The sequence below is a fragment of the Bos indicus genome, chromosome 17, assembly GCF_029378745.1.
Source record: "Bos indicus isolate NIAB-ARS_2022 breed Sahiwal x Tharparkar chromosome 17, NIAB-ARS_B.indTharparkar_mat_pri_1.0, whole genome shotgun sequence".
Lineage (NCBI taxonomy): Eukaryota > Metazoa > Chordata > Mammalia > Artiodactyla > Bovidae > Bos > Bos indicus.
The window spans coordinates 52,922,655-52,938,137 of NC_091776.1; the positions used below are offsets into that span (position 1 = coordinate 52,922,655).

At 38.6% G+C, this 15,483-nt stretch overlaps 1 protein-coding gene across 3 annotated transcripts in view; it reads right to left on the bottom strand.

The window, feature by feature from the left end:
• The window catches only part of KNTC1 (kinetochore associated 1), a 69,966-nt gene that overhangs the window by 25,644 nt on the left and 28,839 nt on the right, over positions 1 to 15,483 (bottom strand). For all 3 annotated transcript variants that reach the window (XM_070769476.1, XM_070769475.1, XM_019978017.2), the window contains 14 exons: positions 15,328 to 15,426; positions 14,527 to 14,630; positions 14,279 to 14,378; positions 13,708 to 13,842; positions 12,013 to 12,132; positions 10,451 to 10,523; positions 9,301 to 9,368; positions 4,668 to 4,948; positions 3,585 to 3,757; positions 2,857 to 2,954; positions 2,166 to 2,304; positions 1,523 to 1,579; positions 861 to 1,024; positions 90 to 194 (listed from right to left, as the gene is read on the bottom strand). In XM_070769476.1, the coding sequence (XP_070625577.1) occupies positions 90 to 194; positions 861 to 1,024; positions 1,523 to 1,579; positions 2,166 to 2,304; positions 2,857 to 2,954; positions 3,585 to 3,757; positions 4,668 to 4,948; positions 9,301 to 9,368; positions 10,451 to 10,523; positions 12,013 to 12,132; positions 13,708 to 13,842; positions 14,279 to 14,378; positions 14,527 to 14,630; positions 15,328 to 15,426 (1,716 nt within the window). The remainder of the gene's footprint in view (positions 1 to 89; positions 195 to 860; positions 1,025 to 1,522; positions 1,580 to 2,165; positions 2,305 to 2,856; positions 2,955 to 3,584; positions 3,758 to 4,667; positions 4,949 to 9,300; positions 9,369 to 10,450; positions 10,524 to 12,012; positions 12,133 to 13,707; positions 13,843 to 14,278; positions 14,379 to 14,526; positions 14,631 to 15,327; positions 15,427 to 15,483) is intronic.

Here is a 15,483-nt window from a genome sequence, read left to right on the forward strand (position 1 = left end):
TTCTATGTGACAGAACACACTTACCTGCAGAAGCAATCAGGGTGGGGGCAGTGGGGAGGGAGAGGAACTTAGCACAAACAAATACTCACTTTGTACAAGAGTGTGGTGGCATTTCCCCTGATAAACATAACAGCTTTCTCTTTCAATTCCATAACAACGTGCCTGGATTTAACTAAAGGGGCCTCTTCAAACAACTTTAAAAAAAAAAAAAAAAAAGGAAAGAATCCTCAGGTCCATTTCTATGAGCATTTTGAAAACTTTTCTTAAATATTAAGGAACTTTGAAAATTCACCATCATATGCAAATAGCACTGTCATTTAATCTATAATGACAGAAAGCTGGGACGTGAAGGGGAAAGGACAAAAATAGAACCTTTTAAAATACTCTGTACCTTGATTATAGTGTTGGCAACAAGGTGAAAATACATTGGTTGACATACTTAAAATACGTGCATTTTAATTTTGAAAGCTATATTTCAATAAAGCTGTTTTTTTTTAAAAAAAGAAAAACTCACATTTAGTAAATATCAATAGCGTAGTAGAAATGAATGCAATTCCTTCTGAGACCAGCTTCATAAGCAAGTTATCAATAGATAGCTTGTCTTCTACAGTCTTTTCATAATGTTGTAATAATTACAATAGTTTGGGCCACAGTAAAAACAAACAGCAGATGGACAATTTCCGATAAAATCAAGTATACATTTTTGTAGATGTTCAACAGATGTTTCCTAAACCTGGCAAATAATCCATTTCCTCACTACAAAGCCAAATGGGAAAATGTGGGCTCCCAATTCCTTTGTTTAACAGTGCTTTTGTATTTATATTCTTGCAAACTGAACATATTTGTTCTCGAAATAATACCTTTTCGCTCAAACTGGCATTCATGAAGCTTGACACAGAGTGCTGAAGACAGGTACCAAAGGAACCAATCACAAATTTTAGGGCCAGTTCCCACTGGCTAGATTCCTGAAGGTTCTGAAGCAAGGCAGAGATGGAATTGATAACAGGTAACATTAGGCTGTCTCCTGTGAAATGATAAAAAGGAATTTTACTTGAATAAAAGTATTTTAATCTTTAGATTTTTTTTTTAAACAAAGACCATATTTGGAAACTGTCTTCTGGGACGGTCTACTTCTTCAATGCACAGAATAGTCATAGAATTGGTTCTCAAAGTTAGTAAATGAGAGTTAACAAGAGGTCTGATTGAAACCGGAAAATAGTTAAGTACATGGGTATGGAGGTACTTTGATTTTAACTTGCTTATTCTGAGATGCTTTAAGTCATGAGCTGAAGAAAACCACTTCTCCACTTGGAAGACCAAAATGTAGAACAGATTCACAAAAGTTAACAATAGATAAGCCAAATGACCCACTCTCCTGACTGTTTGGAAGAGTAACAATGTAACAGCAGTAACTAAGAAATGAGGACATTGTATCAGGTTCATATCCAGGATTTAAAGAACTTTCTGTACTGGCAAATTTACAAAAGGGAAACAGTGGTTATACATGTTTGATGCCATATACCTTCACTGGTGAAGCAGTATGGTAAACTCACAGAATCCAAGGGATATCTCTTGCTTTCTACAAAACAGAATAAATTCAATAATAACTCTTTCATAGAACACATAGTCCCAGGGATACTTTAATATTGTGCTCTTATCAAATAACATTCTAAAGCAATCTGCTACTTAAAAAATAAAAAACCCAAGTATACATACAGAAAAATACACAGAAAAGTGTACATCCAGACCAAGAAACAGAACACTAAGAGCTCCCAGAAACCGCCCCCTTGTCTCCTTCTGGTCAACCCCCCAAGAGTAACCACTATCCTCATTTCCAACAGCATGGCCGCCTTATAGCCTGTTTTTTACATAAATGAAATAATACAATATGTATTCTTTTATTCCTTGCTTCATTTGTTCAGCATTATGCCTGTAATATGGAGAAGAGCACAGCGACCCACTCTAACATTCTTGCCTGGAGAATCCCATGGACAGAGGAGCCTGGCAGGCTACTGTCCACAGGGTCACATAGAGTTGGATATGACTGAAGCAACTTAGCATGCACACACTCATGCCTACAATTGATTCATCCATGCTACTGTGAGTAGTTCCAGTTCCAAACCCAGAAATACACAGGAAAAAGATATTACACAGATGAGAATTACCAGCCAGAGGTACAAGTGACGAAATCAATTCATAGATGACAGGGAGCACCATCTGTGACTCAAGAACTATTCCATCTTCACTGAAGAAGTCACAGTAAGACCATTCCTCATATGGATCTTTATGAGTTCCGAAAGAAGTCTAAATATCAAAGTGTACAGAAAACACATAGATAAGGACACTGTGGGACACAGATACCCTCTTCACTGAGTAGAATCCAGAATCAGATCTATTAGAGCCAAATGTAATTTTAGCCAGACTATAAAGTCTGTTTCTTCTGGTCGAGGGCTTAAAATAATGCTGCTTTAAGTTAAATTACTGCTCAGGGAATTTCCTGGCAGTCCAGTGGTCAGGATTTGGTGTGTTCACTGTGGGGGTCTGGGTACCATTCGTGGTCAGGGATGATCCCACAAACTGTGAGGCCAAAGAAAAAAAAATTAAATAGTTACTCTGGACAATGTCCAGAGATGCCTTGTTTGAGGCCCACTGTTTCAAAAGAATGCAAATTAAAGCCAATAAATGTGACTAGAAAAGAGAAGTGGTCTCATGTCCTTAAGTAGTTCTCTGGTATAGAGTAAGAAAATATAAGAGGTTGATTCAGTATTTTTATAAACTATGCAAATAATTTAAAAGTGGTATATAATGGATTGGGCTGGGGTTTTGTTTAAGGGAAAGAAATTCAAAGCAATTTACTTTCGTGAGAATTCCACAATCATCCATTTGGCACTGTCTGGAAAGCTCTACTGCCATCAAAGTATATTTACAGAGTTCTAAGGCGTCCAGCACAAAATCTGAAAGTGGAGAAAAATCATTAAACTATTATTTCATGTGTTTAGAATAACAACAACAACAACAAATCTTTTTAATAATTACCATTCAAAATTCTAAGACAGGCCACAAAGTAGAGAGAAAGGTTTTCACATAGCTTTGACTACCCTAAATAATACAGGTCAATATTTTTCTTAAGCTTGACTGGAAAGTAAGATCAGATATGGGGAGGCAAGGAATTTCACCATCCCCTGAAAGTGAGTATTGTCAACAGTCAGAAATGACATTGTTGGGACTTCTCTGGTGGTCCAGAGGCTCAGCCTCTGCACTCCCAATGCAGGGGGCCTGGGTTCGATCCCTGGTCAGAGAACTAGATCTCACACGCTGCAACTAAAGACTCCGCTTGTTACAACTAAGACCTGGCACAGCCAAATAGAGAAATAAATATTAAAAAAAAAAAATGACATTGCTAACTTTGGAAATATTTTAAAATAGTAATCCCCACAGAGATTCAATTATAAGTGTCCCTTTGTGAAAGGGGATAACGATCACTCCATACCTTCACATGTCCAATTGTAAGGGGACAGCATTAGCTAGACAAAAATGGAATGAAGCAGAGAACATAAAACTATGTAGATTATAAATCTTGTCACCTGGACTGCAGATGGTGGCAGCCTGGCATGCAAGGTCATGTATCTCGGAGGGAAGATTTAGACCCACAGGTACTGTCATTGGAACGCCACTGGCCAACATGTGACACAGCTTCTGACACATCAGGAACAGGAACTGCCCAGTGTCGGTGTTGCAGTGATATTTAAACAAGTCCCTTTAGAAGAAAGCAAGCGTCAGAAGTTAGAACACTCACATGGGAAACAGATGTGTTTGCCTTACTCAGACTAATATATAATCACTACCAACATGTACAATGTCTTTAAATGCTTTCACAGTACACAGTGAAAACTTGCTTGGGGTACTGTTGTAGTGCAAGATGACCTATACTCAATGGTTCAGTTATCTGAACCGTTCAGATACTTGGGGGGTCAGTTACTAGACTTCTACGCTCCCTCTTTCTGACTCAGGCAACCAAGACAGGCTCTTAGGGTGAGAAACCAAGAATCATTTCTGTGGAAGTGAAAGGGTCACCAGCCCTATGTATCTTTTTAAATTTTTTATTGCTTATTGAAAATTAGGCTTATAGCTTAAAAAAAATTGTTGATTATAGTTACTTTACAATGTCGTATTAGTTTCTGTTGTGCAGCAAAGTCAATCAACTATATGTATACATACATATATCCTCTTTATATATACATACATATACTCTTGTATATATATGAGAGTATATATACATACATATACTTTTCTCTTTTTTCTGATTTCCCTCCTGTTTAGGTCACCACAAAGCAGAGTTCCCTGGGCTATACAGTAGGTTCCCATTAGCTATCTATTTCACACATAGCATCAATAGTATATATGTGTCATCTCAATCTCCCAATTCACCCCCCTCCCCCATTCCCCTTGGTGTCCATATGTTTGTTCTCTACGTCTGTATCTCTAGTTTTGCTTTGTAAATAAGATCATCTATACCAATTTTTTCAGATTCCACATATATGTGTTAATATACGGTATTTGTATTTCTCTTTCTGACTTACCACCAGCCCTATCCTTATCATCAAAGAAATAAATGAAGTGGGTGTTCCTTTCTGATGAGCTGTGTGATCTGGGGACTAAGAACTCACCTGCATTTTCTCAGTGCAGCTTCCACGTTCCCATCGCTCAAGGCCCTCAAGGTCAGCTCGGCTTCCAGCTGTTGCCTGGACACCTGCAGGGTCAGCGCCTGTCGGTGCAGCTTGGACTCAGTGCTCAGCCTCTGCTCCTCAGTGGCCCGGGGCTCTGCTGGCCTCCAGGGTTTGTGTTTGGCCTGTGCAACTTGGTGAGCTTTAATGTGCTGCTCCCGGAGCTCTGCTACCAGGGAACTCTTGCTGTAATCTTCAAATGAAAGAAAGACCTCAAAGTTCTCCTGCAATAAGGCAAGCGAGACAAAGCCCCATGTCGGTTCAGTTCATCCATGGCTGAACATCACTGGTGTGTCATGAATCTCTTTTCTCCCTTGTAAATTAAGAATTTAAGTCTCTATATTTCAAAAGTAACTTATATAAAGGTTGGGACAGGGGAAAATATCACTTTAACGGAGGGTTTCCTAACTTCAGCACTGCTGAGTATATTTGGCTCAGCAATTCTGTTGTAATTCTAAACCTACAGTAATTCTCAGTAATTCTAAACCTAACCCTGAGCAGAAGGAGAAAGGGGTTAAGTATTAGGTTTGTGCAATTCCACCCTGGCGGCGTGAAGAAGCCAGCTTTGCTGTTTTCTGTAATAACTCCTGGTTGGCTTCTAACTCCAGAACTAGGATTTATTTTTCCAACCCAATAGAAAAAGTCCTCTTGAAGCCCAAGGAAGGGCACCAAGAGGCAGTGGCAGTGAGGGGGACTTTTTTATTTGACACCACACTTTGGAGCAGGGTTTCTCTATCTGCCAGATAATTGTTTCCTGCAGAGGCTGTCTGGGTACAAAAGGTTGTTTAGCAGCATCCTTGGCCTCTCCCCACTACACCTGGCACAAGGAATGCTCCACAAATAGTAGCATAACTAAACACGACTTTGCTTAGATCAAAACTGTTGCTTTAAAAGATCTGCAATTCTCAAATGTAAGAAGAATGTGGAGAAGTTAACTTATCCTGACTCCTGGGTGCTTTACATGAAGACATCTATTGTTTAAAACGGAAGGTCTCAAACTTTAGGGGTGCAGCACCTCTTTATACTCTTAAAAACTATTGAGGGGGGCTTCCCTGGTGGCTCAGTGCTCAAGAATTTGCCTGCCAGTGCAGGAGACAGGTTCGATCCCTGGTTCAGGAAGAACCCACAGGCCGAGGAGCAACTAGGCCCGGGAGCTGCAACTACTGATGTCTGCATGCCCAAGAGCCCAACAATAGAAGCCAGCACCATGAGCAGCCTGAGCACCACTAGAGCGCATCCCTCCTCTCTGAAACTAGAGGAAAGTCTGCACAGCAACCAAGACCCAGCATAACCAAAAACAAAACAGGGCCCTCCCCCAAATTTTAATGAGATATCTATCAATATTTACTGTATTGGAAATTAAACAGAAAAATTTTAAATACATGGGCATATAAAAATGCACATTCTATCAGTCTTTAGAGTGACAATGTTATCACAGCATGAAGCTTCTGAAAACCCCACTACCCTCATGAGAGAATATGGCTGGAAAGAAAAAAATCACTTCTTATTTTTGCTATAAATATAGTTTTAACCTCATGGACTCCCTGAGAGGGTCTCAGAGACCCTTGGGATTCCATGGGCTATTCTTTGAGAAACTGTGGTACAATAAATTGTGATAAGTTATTTCTTCTTCCCATACTTCGAGATAAAACAGTTGAGAGTTACATTTGCCAGTGTATTTACTTCAACCTTTCACAAAGAGATCCTTGTATGTACTCCATTTCCTACTTTTCTGTGAGCCCTGATAGCCTTTCTATTTACAAAGTCTTTTCACATTAGGAAAGACCTGGAGCCAAAATAAAGTTAATTTCAAATTTCACATCTGAAGACAGTTAATCCGTTCAAAGTAAACAGAAATTAATTTTCAAGAAAAAGCAAACTGCCTAGAATGAAACTATATAGAAAAAAAGTAGAGATCATGAAGTAGATAGTCATCTTTTGGACTGGTTTCTACATAAAATTTGCTCTCTTTCACAATATTTTGAAACGCTGTGGTTTCTCAGTTTCCTCCTCTATAAAGGAGAATGGTAATAGTAACCTCTGTGGGGAGCTACTGTGACAATTAGATAGCACATGAGAAGCCCCTGGAATCATGTATAGTACATGGTAAGAACTGAGTAAGTGATGGCTACTGTTAGCCATCATTCAGGGTCATTGGAATTAAATAATCTATACAGATACCTTAAATCAAAATGGTTTTTTAAAAAGGCATAAATGATTGATAGAATATAGTTTAAAAAGAGAGTTGTTATTTAGTCACAAAGTCGTGTCCAACTCTTTGCAACGCCATGGACTGCAGCACGCCAGGCCTCTCTCTCCTCCAATGTCTCCTGGAGTTTACTCAAGTTCATGTCCATTAAGTCAGTGATGTTATCTCATCCTCTGCTCTCTTCTCCTCTTGCTTTCAATTTTTCCCAGCATCAGGGTCTTTTCCAATGAGTCAGCTCTTCGTATCAGGTGGCCAAAGTAATGAAGCTTCAGCCTCAGCATCAGTCCTTCCATTGAATATTCAGGGTTAATTTTCTTTAGGATTGACTGGTCTGATCTCCTTGCAGTCCAAGGGACTATCAAGAGTCTTCTCTAGCATCACAATTCAAAAGCATCGATTCTTTGTCACTCAGCCTTCTTTATGGTCCAGCTCTCACATCTCTACACAACTACTGGAAAAACCATAGCTTTGACCACACAGAGCTTTGTCAGAAAAGTGATGTCTCTGCTTCTTAATACGTTGCCTAGGTTTCCAAGGAGCAACTGTCTTCTAATTTCATGGCCGCAGTCACCATCTGCAGTGATTTTGGAGCCCAAGAAAAGAAAATCTGTCACTGCTTCTGCTTTTCCCCTTTCTGTCTGACATGAAGTGATGGGACCGGATGCCATGACCTTAGTTTTTTAATGTGGAATTTTAAGCCAGCTTTTCCACTCTCCTCTTTCACCTTCATCAAGAGATTCTTTAGTTCCTCTTCGCTTATACACGGGTATTCGGGTCAAGAATCAACAGTTAGAATCTTACATGGAACAACTGACTAGTTCAAAAAAGAGAGAACATTTCTTAAAAAGTTAAAACAAGACAGAATTGCCATATGACTCAGCAATTCCTCTCCCAGGTATATACCCAAAGGAACTGAAGGCAGGAACTTAACAGATATTTGAACATCCATGTGCAATGCAGCATTATTCACAACAGCCCCAATGTGAAAACAAACTGAATGGCCATCAAGAAATAAATAAAAATGTGATAGAGCTGTACAGTGGAATATTATTCAGAGGAAGGAAGGAAGTGCTATACATCCTACAACATGAATGAACCTTGAAAACATTATGCTAAGCAAAAAATGTCAGACACAAAAGGACAAATATTGTATGATTCCACTTTTATGAAATTTCTAGAACAGGCAAATTCATAGAGATAAAAAGTTGATTAGAGGTTACCGGGCGCTGCAGGAAGAGAGGAATGGGGAGTTGTATTGCTGAACAGATGCAAAGTTTCTGCTTGAGGTGATAAAAAGCAGACACCGGTGATGGTTGTACAACACTGTGAGTGGAGTCAACACCACTGAATTGTGTTTTGAAAAATGGTTAAAATGGCCAATTTTACATTGTATGTACTTGACCGTGATTTAAACAATCAGTAATGCAGTACATCGAAGAAGTTACTGAATTATACATACACTTCAAATGGATGAGATGTGTGGTATGTGAATTATATCGCATTAAAGCTGCTTCCAAAAAAAACAGACAGTGGTAAAGAATCTACCTGCCCAATGCAGGAGACACAGGTTCAATCCCTGGTTCGGGATTGAAGTGGCAGAGCAACTAATCCTGGGCACCACAACTATTGAGCCTATGATTTATAGTCCAGGAACCACAACTATTGAACCTTTGCACCACAATTACTGAAGAGAGAGTTGGGCTGTGAAGAAGGCTGAGCGCTGAAGAACTGATGCTTTTGAACTGTGGTGTTGGAGAAGACTCTTGAGAGTCCCTTGGAATGCAAGGAGATCCAACCAGTCCATTCTGAAGGAGATCAGCCCTGGGTGTTCTTTGGAAGGAATCATGCTAAAGCTGAAACTCCAGTACTTTGGCCACCTCATGCGAAGGGTTGACTCATTGGAAAAGACTCTGATGCTGGGAGGGATTGGGGGCAAGAGGAGAAGGGGACGACAGAGGATGAGATGGCTGGATGGCATCACTGACTTGATGGACGTGAGTCTCACTGAACTCCGGGAGTTGGTGATGGACAGGGAGGCCTGGCATGCTGGGATTCATGGGGTTGCAAAGAGTCGGACACGACTGAACGACTGATTTGATCTGATGTGCTGCTATCAAGAGAAGCCACCACAGTGAGAAGCCTGAGCACTGCAACTGGAAAGTAGAGAAAAATCCTGCACAGCAAAGAAGACTCAGCATAGCCAAAAGTAAATGAATAAATAAAATTACTTTTTTTAAAAAGAGAAAAGGAAAACCAGTATATCTAAAGTTCCTGAAGGCTACTGCAGAAAATCTTAAGGAGGAACTGATCATTTATGCCAAATGCACTGATTAGCCAGGTAATAATGTTCAACATGGCTTAACTTACCTGTAAGCTAGCAACAGTTTTAAACTGTTTCAAGGTTTCTTCCCATTCATCTTTCTTCTGCAGATTATCTGTAATTCAATTTTTAAAAGTTATAGAAGACATCCAAATTCTGATATTATCAGAATTTTTAAAAGCTAAAATTTTAATTCACTTTGGTTTTCTCAAATCTTCAGTAGTTCTTTTCAGATTCTGATAGAAGACAATTTAAGTAAGCACAAAAAGAAATCTAGGGAGGGAGGTTCAAGAGGGAGGGGACATAAGTAAACCTATGGCTGATTCATGGTGACGTATGGCAGAAACCATACAACATTGTAAAGCAATTGTGCTCCAATTAAAAAAAAAGAAATCTAAGTATTCTCTTTGAAAGTAGAAAAAAGAAGTTTTTTGGTTACATGAGAAATGGCAATTTTTCTGAAATAAAGTCTAGATTTTTTCCCTCCAAGAAAGTTACTTTGGTAATTATTTGTCTGTTCTAGCTTTTCTTGTTGGAAATAGTACATTTATTTTTTCAAAAATTTTGGCCACACCTCAAGGCGGGACCTTAGTTCCCTGACCGGGGATCAAACTCGGGCCCTCTCTCCACGGAAGGTGGAGTCTTAACCACTGGATTGCTGGGAAAGTCCCTTGCTAACTGTTTTAAGTTCAAGGTTAAATGGTTTTTTCCTCAGCCATAATCAAATGATAAGTGAGCAATATGAGTGAACAGTGCAAGGCACCAGAGAAATCTAGCCTGGCGTTAAACAGTCACTGAAGTATACACAAATGATGAGCTACTCTTAGATAATTCTGCTCTTACACTGCTAATCAAAAGAATAAGGCAAGGAAGGCTTTTCCTGAAGAAAAATGTGTGGGATCAAACAAGACAACCAGGGGATTTCATTGGTGGTCCAGTGGCTAAGATTCCACACTCCCAATGCAGGAAGCATGGGTTCAGTCCCTAGTCAGGAAACTAGATCCCACATGCTGCAAAAAGAGCTGGCGCAGTCAAATTAATAAATATTACAAACATGAAAACATACAGTCTGAGCCAAACAAACAAAAAGACATGACCAGAGCCTGTGCACCAGTATGGCAGATGTCACTGATACCTGCTCCTGAAAAGGATCGGTTTTAGAACTATACCAAAGTGAGGGAATAGAAATGGAAATACCTTTCTGACTGTTGCAAAGTATTTTAAGAATGTCTACTGATGTTTTCGCTACAGACAGTCTCCAGGCCTTGTCCTAAAAAGAGAAATGCAAAATGAAGTCCATTTCTTATATCTGCCATTGTATAGGTAGTGCATATATAAACAAATACATAAAAAGCACAGAATCAGAATAAATAATAGAAATGGCTGAACAATTGAGAGGTCTGTGTTATAGGGAGTTGGGCACTCAAGGAAAGGATGATATACGAATACTATATAAGCTAAATATGAAAAATACCAAACGGACTCTCTCATGTATGATTTAGGGATATCACAGAATATGTAAATCTCCCATATCACCTTTCAGTTACACTATAATTAACAAGCATTTGGATTTTGTTTAATAGCTTATACTTATTTGAGAAAACATTGGGATAAAGCTCTCTGGAAAAGTTAAAAAGAACTGAACTTGTTTAGTATAGAAATCAGAAGTCTAAGAAATAATAATTATTCTCAAGACCAAAAAAGAAAAAAAAACTTTCTTTTTTTAAGATAAGAAAAACCAACGAGGGAAAAGCTTTAATTTAAAGAGATGATGTATGTAAAAGGCTTAGTCAGGGTCGGGTTCATATGAAGTACTCAAACATTTTGATCATGGGTTGCAGTTGAAGCTGGTAATTGAGAAGACAGAGTTTTATGTGAGGCACTGCCACTTTCCAAATACTCTTGGGAAAGCCACTAATTTTAAAATTTTAGTTTCTAAACTCAATCAGTAAGGAGCTAACAACAGGGCCTCCTTCACAACGATGTTCACTGCTTTTCTGTGAACAGTAAGAGGATAATAAATTTTAGGTGTTTTAAAAAATCATTTCCCTAAAGGTAAAAGAATGACTGCAGTGGAGACTTCTCTGGTGGTCTATGCTCCCAATGCAGGGGGCTTGGGTTTGACCCCTGGTCGGGGAACTAAATCCCACATGCAGCAACTAAGACCAGGAGCAGCCTCCACCTCTTAAAAAAAAAAAAAAAAAGGCTGCAATGGGAAAAAAAGAAAAAAATTGAAGGGAAGTGAATCACTGAGAATGACTGGGAAGTAAGTATCTCCAAAGGTTTAAAAAACTCAACTCCCCTGGATAAATTAGGTTTTAGGTTCCTTATCTGTCTATCCTGAATTGGCTTTCTGGTAACTGCTAAGTTTCAAGATTCTGTTCTCAGATTAGATATACATTGTTTCTGCGGCTGATGTTACTTGAGAGTAATGATTATGCCCCATGCAATGTAAAACATTGTTTACACTTTAAGGCATTAGGGAAAACTCTATGTCCAACAGGTGCTTCAATTATTCCTTCTGATCTGCAGATCCTAGATTACTCAGTGTGGGCCCAGAGGCACTGCTCCAAGGCAGCCATATTTGTTTTTATTTCTATATGATAAATTTTTGACATAGTAAACAGGAATTTTCATATTAGGCCACTGTAGCAGTGAGAAGGACAAATACTCTTATCTGTGAGTCTGTCTTTTCTATCCTATTGATAAATAGCCATAAAAACTGGATTTATCTTCATTTTATTTAGTCAAAATCTCACCTCATTAGAAGTATCTGGTTCTTCCTGTAAAGCCAGTCGTGCCCATATGATTACTCTTTCTGCAGTTTTCTTAGCTTCAGCAAGAGGCAAAGACCTCAACAGAAGGACACAATCTTCACCCTACAGTCAGAGTTTGAAAGGAAGAAAAAAACAGCTGGTACTGGCAAGGAATGATTTGGATTTACCTCCTAACTTTATTACTTAAAGATGAAATGATATCATTTTGAAAAACAGATTATGATTCCATGGTTTAAAAATCTGAAAATTGTTTCATATGACAGAAAACAAAAAAATTAAAATACTACCCTTTGTAATTCTTGGGTATGCCTAATAGTTTAGGAACTAAAAAGCCTCTTGATGAAAGTGGAGAGTGAAAAAGTTGGCTTAAAGCTCAACATTCAGAAAACTAAGGTCATGGCAACTGGTCCCATTACTTCATGGGAAATAGATGGGGAAACAGTGGAAACAGTGGCAGGCTTTATTTTTTTGGGCTCCAAAATCACTGCAGATGGTGACTGCAGCCATGAAATTAAAAGACGCTTACTCCTTGGAAGGAAAGTTATGACCAACCTAGATAGCATATTCAAAAGCAGAGACATTACTTTGCCAACAAAGGTCCGTCTAGTCAAGGCTATGGTTTTTCCTGTGGTCATTATGGATGTGAGAGTTGGACTGTGAAGAAGGCTGAGCGCCAAAGAATTGATGCTTTTGAACTGTGGTGTTGGAGAAGACTCTTGAGAGTCCCTTGGACTGCAAGGAGATCCAAGCAGTCCATTCTGAAGGAGATCAGCCCTGGGATTTCTTTGGAAGGAATGATGCTAAAGCTGAAACTCCAGTACTTTGGCCACCTCATGGGAAGAGTTGATTCATTGGAAAAGACTCTGATGCTGGGAGGGATTGGGGGCAGGAGGAGAAGGGGACGACAGAGGATGAGATGGCTGGATGGCATCACTGACTCGATGGACGTGAGTCTGAGTGAACTCCGGGAGTTGGTGATGGACAGGGAGGCCTGGCGTGCTGCGATTCATGGGGTCGCAAAGAGTCGGACACGACTGAGCGACTGAACTGAACTGAACTGAATAGTTTTAGAATTATATAAAGACACTTAAAAATACAAAAATAAACCCACATCCTATTCTGGGAACAAAGGGTCCTATAGCATATATAAAACATGAGCTAAATTTTGTTAACTACCAAAGACTATGAAAGCTCTTTGCTTCTGCTGCTGCTGCTGCTGCTAAGTCGCTTCAGTTGTGTCCTACTCTGTGCGACCCCATAGACGGGAGCCCACCAGGCTCCCCCATCTTGGGATTCTCCAGGCAAGAACACTGGAGTGGGTTGCCATTGCCTTCTCCAATGCTTGAAAGTGAAAAGTGAAAGTGAAGTCGCTGGGTCATGTCTGACTCTTCATGACCCCATGGACTGCAGCCTACCAGGCTCCTCCATCCATGGGATGTTCCAGGCAAGAGTACTGGAGTGGGGTGCCATTGCCTTCTCCCATGAAAGCTCTTTAGGTACTCACAAAATACTTTAAAAGAAAAAAAACTATAGATAGAGGCCAATCTAATGCCTAATGTTGGTATAACTTTGCTTTAATGCTTGTCTATTTGTATAATTTGATAGTTAAATCTTTAAAAACTCAAAACAAAGAAACCATATATGGATAAAAGTAAGAATAATATAAAACTTTCACACCTGTTCTCTATCAATCAGGTCAATAATCCTTAGACTGTAGATTTCATCTTTAGGCAACATATATGCTTCAGCCACCTTCAAAGCATCTTCTAAAGCAGATGGGACATCTTGTTTGAGAATGTATCTGACCACCCTCTGAAATAGATATAATTCATATTTCTTTGTTATGAAATCTCACAGAGAACCCAGAAATCATGTTTATGTAATTAAAACAATGAGGCAAAAGCTAAACTGTATGAAGAATTAAAACACAATTTGTATTCTGAATTTAATGACAATCCTTTCACTTTTTTTTGGTTCCCCTTAGCTTTGAGATTTAATTGATAAGTAAAAATTATATATATTTAAAGTACACAAATTATGATGTAATCTGCTTCTTTAGCTCCTTAATTATCTGTTGTCTTTACTGTTTTAATAACCAAACACTCTGTTAACATCTTATCTAACAAAAGGAAAGTAGTGAAGAACCTAGGTATATGAATCTTTAAGAATGTAAAACCCGGTCACATTTCCCGTGGTGTTCTAGAAGTGGAACAAAGGTGTTAAAAGATTCTTCAATTATTGGTCTTACCATTATTTCCTTGTTTAAGAGATTCACCTCCCTTATTCCATAGCCTCGTAAAAGTTTTTTCATCTCCATTAGTTTGTAACTTTCCTGTAACAGCTTGACCCTAAAAGTAAATTTATTGATATTAACATGGACTGTCTCTGTTATGAAATACTAAGAGACACAGTAAAGGACAGAAAAAAATGTTAATTTCAACTCAAAACATAGTTTATCCCACACCAAAAAAGTAGATCAGGAGACTGTAGTCTTACTTGGGATGGTCCATCTCCAGGTGCTGTTTCACCAGCTGCTCCACAGCTGCACTCCAGGGGACCACTGCGGCATACATTATCTTGAGCACAGCATCAAATATGAGCTACAAAGACACACACGCACCAACAGTGACTAGCCCTCGGATTTACGTTTCATGCTAATTAACGATGCTGCCCAATCTACAGCAAGGGCCCTGCATCTGCTGTATGGAAACTTGAGAATACTTCATCTTCTGACAGCAAAACCATGTATTTCTTCCAAAATTCACACATATTAAGTCATTATTTTCTACAGTCTCTGTGTTTAAAAAGGTTTTTTATGATTTTATTCACATTTTACAATAATGACTAAAAACAGTGTGAAGTCAAAATAAAGGCATATGATAAAAATATTAAAAACTGTATGTTTGTAAGACCATAGAAATGCTGGAAATACATGCATTCAAATATCCACGTGGTATTTCTGCAGGTGGGAATGAGAAGACTTTTCACTTTTTATTTTCACGAGAAAAAAGAATCATGGGTGATTGTGATTTTATTTTCTTTTTATTATTTTTTTCATATTATATAAATTCTTTCTAACAAATATGTATTGCTTTTTCTTGGTTTTGCTTTTTAATATTTATTTTTTTCAAACTTTAAGCTTTTGTTCTGTACTGGGGAATATAGCCAACTAACAATGTTGTGGCAGTTTCAGGTGAACAGCGAAAAATATCTGCTGCTTTTGTGACCAGAAAAAAGAAACTTTTAAGAAAGGATGCAATGCTCAAAAAAAACCCTATATGATCACTATTCACTTACATCTGTGTCAGATAAACATCCTATTACTGCCATGGCTTTTGCTTCCCAGGCTGTATCAAAGAGTGAGGTGAACTTTGAGCTACATCTCTTCAGTAAATCCTAAAATGAGACAAACATTTTGTTTAAATTTAAAACTCACTAGAAAACAAAGAAACA